The following is a 5,187-nucleotide window of genomic DNA, read 5'->3' on the forward strand; positions in this document are numbered from 1 at the left end:
AGGTGCTGGCCGTCCGCCTCTTGGCCAGACACATCATTTTTCTTGCCGCTAATACCACATAAATGTGAATAAAAACTAAAATAAAAGCCAATAGAAGAAGCCAAACGAATAAGTTTTTCTTTTTTTTTTCTTGCAATTTTTTTTTAAGTGCTTGCACAAAGTTCCTTCACCTCAAGCTGCACAGTCGCCGCTGCGAGCCAGCCGTCCTTATAGTATTTGGAACATTTATTTGCGAGGCGAAAAAAAAAAAATAACGAATCGAAAGTTGTGGGTGAGTGAAAAGCGAATAAAAAACGAGAGACGGAGAGAGAGAGAAAGAGAGAGAGGGAGAGCAAAAATGGCAAATGGAAAATGGAAAATGGCTCACTCAATAATAAAGTAGAGCTGCAGTTGTAGCAGGAGGCGTGGCATTTTAGATAAACATGGCCCAGCGGTGGCTGGGTGTAACTCCTGCTGCTCCTGCTGCTCCTGCCGCTCCTCCTGCTGCTGCTGGCTGCAGCCCAGCAGACGTAAATCGTGCCCAAATTGTTGGCAGCGAAAAGACTGCGCTTAGCCGCGCCGCTTGGCAACGGCAATGGCAAAGGTCAGCAAACTGTTTGAGAGCCAGCTCTGCCCTGGTTTGCCCCGCCCTGCGTAGCCTAGCCTTGCCTAGCTGAACATAGTTGGCTTTGCATTCGATTTTTGTTCACCTAAGCTCGGAGCTAACCAAATTTCATCAAAATTACAATACACTTTTACATTGGCATACAAATTCTTTTTTTTTTTTTCTGAAGCTAGCACAGTCCTATTTCCGAAAAGTGAACTCTATCAGGTGCGTGAGTGAATATTGCATATACACATACACACATGCACACACCCATACATCCACACACTCCCGCACATCCACTGACCATCGAATAAACACCATAAAAACTCTTGCAGCATGGAAGAGCAGCCATCGCAACCGATTAGAATTGAGCGAGACAGCTCGGGCGTCATTGGGAATGGGCTGGACGTGGCACCGGGCACAGCGGCCCGCGCTGGCACCGCCATGCCCGAGGAGGGGCCCAGCGTATCGGGGGTCCATTTGCTGTTGATGTGCTTGGACTCGGAGCGCCATGTGACGTTCCAGGAGGGCGTCATCGATAACGAGGGCATGAATCGTCGCAAATCGAAGTGCTGCTGCATTTACCGCAAGCCGCACGCATTTGGCGAGAGCTCCTCGTCCTCGGACGATGAGTGCGAGAACTGCTGCGGCCATCCCGAGGTGCGTCAACGCAATCGCCTAAAGAAGCAGCAACAGCGCTGCCTGTGCCGCTGTCATCATCAAGGCCTGCCAGCCGGCTATGTCGAGGAGCCCATCAGGGCCACCGAGGCAGTGGGCCGCTCGAGCACTGTCGTCCGAGCCAGGACGGAATCGCCAGTACAGCCGCAGACCCTCATTATGGCCGGCTCCAATACTGGCCAGCAATAGGCTTCTGGCCAATCCCCAGCCAGCACTACCCGACACATTGGCCCACCCATTGAACCAGCCCAGCCCCACCGCAATAGAACCATCAAACCCGTCCACAGCCCTCGCCGGCAGCCGACTGATTCATTCACTCAATCTATGTCCCAGATCTGGCAGACATTCCACTAGGAGCTGGCGCGGCTTCCGTTCCTTTGGCTACTCAACTGTTTAGTACTCGACTAATTGTATAGTTTTCTATCAATTGTAAAATTTATGATTTAGTAGTAACACTTGACTCTGAACATGTACAAAAAAAAACATCGCAAAAGCGAACAAACAATCGCCCATCATTTTACTTCAAGCCAAGTACCATAAAAACCCAACAAACTTGGGGGCAAAGCTATCGCAAGTCACATTTCGCATAACTTTTGGCATTCGAAAGTTATTCGGACGAGTGCGGGAGGCAAGGCAGTTGCGAACTTAGCTCGTATAATTCGTATAGTATAGTATATGTAGTATATATGGTTAAATGTAGTTTACCATCTGTATAAGTTGTATAAACTCCAGTTGAAGTCAAGTTAGAGTTTTCTTCTTTTGTATAGGATAAAATGGGAATAAGAGAATAGGATATTTAGATACTATGTCATTTTATATTTAGATTCCATGTCAAATTGTTTCTATTTCTTAGTTGAAATCTTACCCTAATGCATATTGTAGTTCTTCTAATTATAATCATAGTTCTTACTATTCACTTCAAATTAAAGGAGATTCATTATAGTATTTATTTATCATGCGATTCTGGTCTGTGATGCTGTTTTATATACCATTACAGATAGCTCTATAAATAAAACATTATATTGGAAAGCCTTTCCTGAATTCCTTAATAGTAACTTATCGTAAATATATCAATGGTTTTTTATATCGTGTAGTACTTCCTACCCTTTGTGCTTATTCTTACCTCCTTCTACTTATATTGTACATATTATTATGGAAATCCTCATCTCGTACTGAAATTCCCTTATTGAGTTTTTGATTTGCTGCATATTTTTCTCAGAGACATTCGATCTGGGAAATCTTTATCTGTTCCATTATCGAGTTATGGCTTCTCATTATATTATACAAATAATCATACGATACCTTTAGATAAATTTCATTCATTTGTTCTAGTAAAAGAACTTTTCATATATGTAGATCTTCCTTATCTAATTTCATCCTCATGTATTATAGAAAGTTGATTGAAAATCATTTATGGAAATATTAATTTCATGTAGCTCCCACCTCATTATTATCTTATCTAGTATTCTCTCTGCTTTTTTAAGAGATCTCTGTCTTTGAAACTGTCTTTTTGGGAAAGTTTTCTTATTCTCTCTTTCGTCATTTCTCCACCTCCATTGAAAGTTCTCTTTAAGTCAGTTCTTTATTCTTGTATCCATATATCTTTATATGTATATACATCTATAAATCCATGTTTCTATATATCTACATATATCTTAATCTTAACCCTCGCAACTCTTGCCAAAGCGCGCTACAGATTCCTGCCAGTCTAGGCCAAGATTTGTTGCCAAAATCTCGTAATTGATATTTGTTTTGAACATTTGGAGAAGCCTGCAATGGCTTCAGCCCTTCGGCCAGATACCAGCCGGTCTGGCCTAAACACGCTCAACCACAGAAAAAATAAGAGCAGTGAAGAGAATCTGGGCCGCAGCGGGGTGGCCACAGCTCACAGCTGGTACATGGCTGCCATTAGTCATCGCCATGCCACGCCCACTGTCCACGCGCCCTCTATTGATTGATTATGCGAACTGTCTGCGTGAACTTGTAAATAGATTAATGAACTGCTGCCCCGCTGCACTGCCAAACAGCGAAACCAGTGGGCCAGGACTATCCCGCTCAGCTCCCCGCTTCCTGCTCCCTGCTCTCTTGTGTCGGCTGCAGTTGTTGGCTGTGCGATTTCTTGACGGGGCTTGCGGACGGCCCAGAGCTGTGCTATTCCTTATTTATTCTTTTTCGAGCACTGCTTTCGAATTCGACACGTGGCAGCTGAAAGTCGCCGAAGGAGGCGGCCGAACCGATTCGAATTATGCAATCGTGTGCATATCAGCGCATTGCATGCACCGTGGCACCGATTCCACTCACAGTCTCACAAAATACTATATAGAAATAAGAGAAAACCCAACAACAACAACAACAAATGGAATGAAATACATTTGCTTGTTCCGCGCGCCGCTTTTCCCATTTGTCTGCTTCGTTTTTTTTTCGCTTTTTTTTTGGCAAACTTTGAACCCTTTGCTACTCCATCGTCTCTGTGTGTGTGTGTGCCATTAAGCCACATTTTAATATGTGTTGGTGTGCTGTGTGCCGTTAGTCGTTTTTATGAGGTCTCTTGGCGCTTGATTCCGCGGCCCAAATGCTGCCAACCGCATTTGAAGTGGCTGCTGGAAATGAAATACGCTACAGCAAACAGTTGCCATAGTTTGCATAACTCAAAAACCAACACACACACACACATACAACTCTCTCTCTCTCTCTCTCTCTCACTTTGTATATGTATGTGTGTGTGTGTGTGTGTTTTTTTCCCTTTTACAGATATATGAAGACATGACTAGCCACCCGCACAATATACACACATACACACATACACACACACATACATACCTATACACATATACATGCACGTATATATAGGCTACATGGGGACATAGCGGATATTTTAACTTGGTCAATGGGTCGTCCGCTCGGAATTCGGAATTCGGCAGACGGCATGCGGCATACGGCGTACGGCATACGGCGTACGGTATACGGAATATGGAATTCAGGGTTCGGTTTTGTGGGTTTCGTGCTGCTTAATCGAGTCAAACGCTTGGGACTCACATGCGAGTTGCTGAGCCACACAAACACACATACACGCACCCACACAAACACACACACACGCACAGAAATTCTCACGATTCACAAGTTAATACAAATAAATTAGATCTGCGCACAGTTGCCCAGCTTTGCACGGTTTCCGTGATGATACTCCTAAATCAAAAATGTATCAATGCTGTTGTACTAGAGTCAATTCTTAGTAATACGAAGTCCCTTTGCATATACCAAGGGGTTTGGCGAGTTCTACTTCATCAATTCTGTTGCTAAGCTACCATAGCTCAAAGGCATGATTGCATGATTTAATCTTTGTACTCTCCGATATTCTCCAGCTCTTACAGTATTCAAATCACGCTTAAAAAAAAAATCACAAAGTAAAATGATCGATTTTTATCGATAAACGAGAAAGGGTATGACATATTGAACAAAATAAATAGATTCGTACTGCTTAGGCATTCACTAATATATATGACAAATTTCAAATCTGTAGCATTTCTGGTTTACGAGATCTCTGCGTTCAAACGAGCGAATGAAAGAACATGCTCACATTTGCAGAGCTCGTCTTTCTGAATGAGAATATACACATACTCAGTGGCTGTCTATTAAGTATATATTCATATATATATTTCCCAGTTTTAGGGGGTTCAAAATCAAAATATAATAAAAAAATAAATGATTTTAAACATTTCTTTAAATTGAAATAAATAGAAAACACGAAATGGAGTCTTCATTCAGCATAATCAAATAATATGATCGAAACAATTTATTATTTTAGCTTGGTATTTATATATATAATTCATTTAGGCTAATTTATTGACTACAGCTCTTTACATTTTATTAATATTATTTTTATAATTTTGTTTGTTTTTTAATGCAAACGAATTTTAACGTCC

General features: G+C 42.1%; 1 protein-coding gene across 2 annotated transcripts; it reads left to right on the top strand.

The window, feature by feature from the left end:
- The first annotated feature begins 689 nt into the window (after positions 1–689).
- I-3 (Inhibitor-3) lies at positions 690–1,751 on the top strand. 2 transcript variants are annotated; one of them, XM_030390161.2, is made up of 2 exons: positions 690–811; positions 922–1,749. In XM_030390161.2, the coding sequence occupies exon 2, from the start codon at positions 923–925 to the stop codon at positions 1,451–1,453; it is 531 nt and encodes a 176-aa protein (XP_030246021.1). In that variant the 5' UTR covers positions 690–811; position 922; the 3' UTR covers positions 1,454–1,749. The 2 variants fall into 2 exon arrangements, with proteins under 2 accessions (XP_030246021.1, XP_089120619.1); XM_089264493.1 differs by having other exon boundaries at positions 756–804; positions 914–1,751.
- Positions 1,752–5,187: the final 3,436 nt, after the last annotated feature.

The sequence above is a fragment of the Drosophila navojoa genome, chromosome X, assembly GCF_054131105.1.
Source record: "Drosophila navojoa isolate 15081-1374.11 chromosome X, UAZ_NAV_1.0, whole genome shotgun sequence".
NCBI lineage: Eukaryota > Metazoa > Arthropoda > Insecta > Diptera > Drosophilidae > Drosophila > Drosophila navojoa.

Excerpts from the sequence above, each read along its gene's own strand:
- I-3 (XM_030390161.2), top strand. The coding sequence starts at position 923 with ATGGAAGAGCAGCCATCGCAACCGATTAGAATTGAGCGAGACAGCTCG.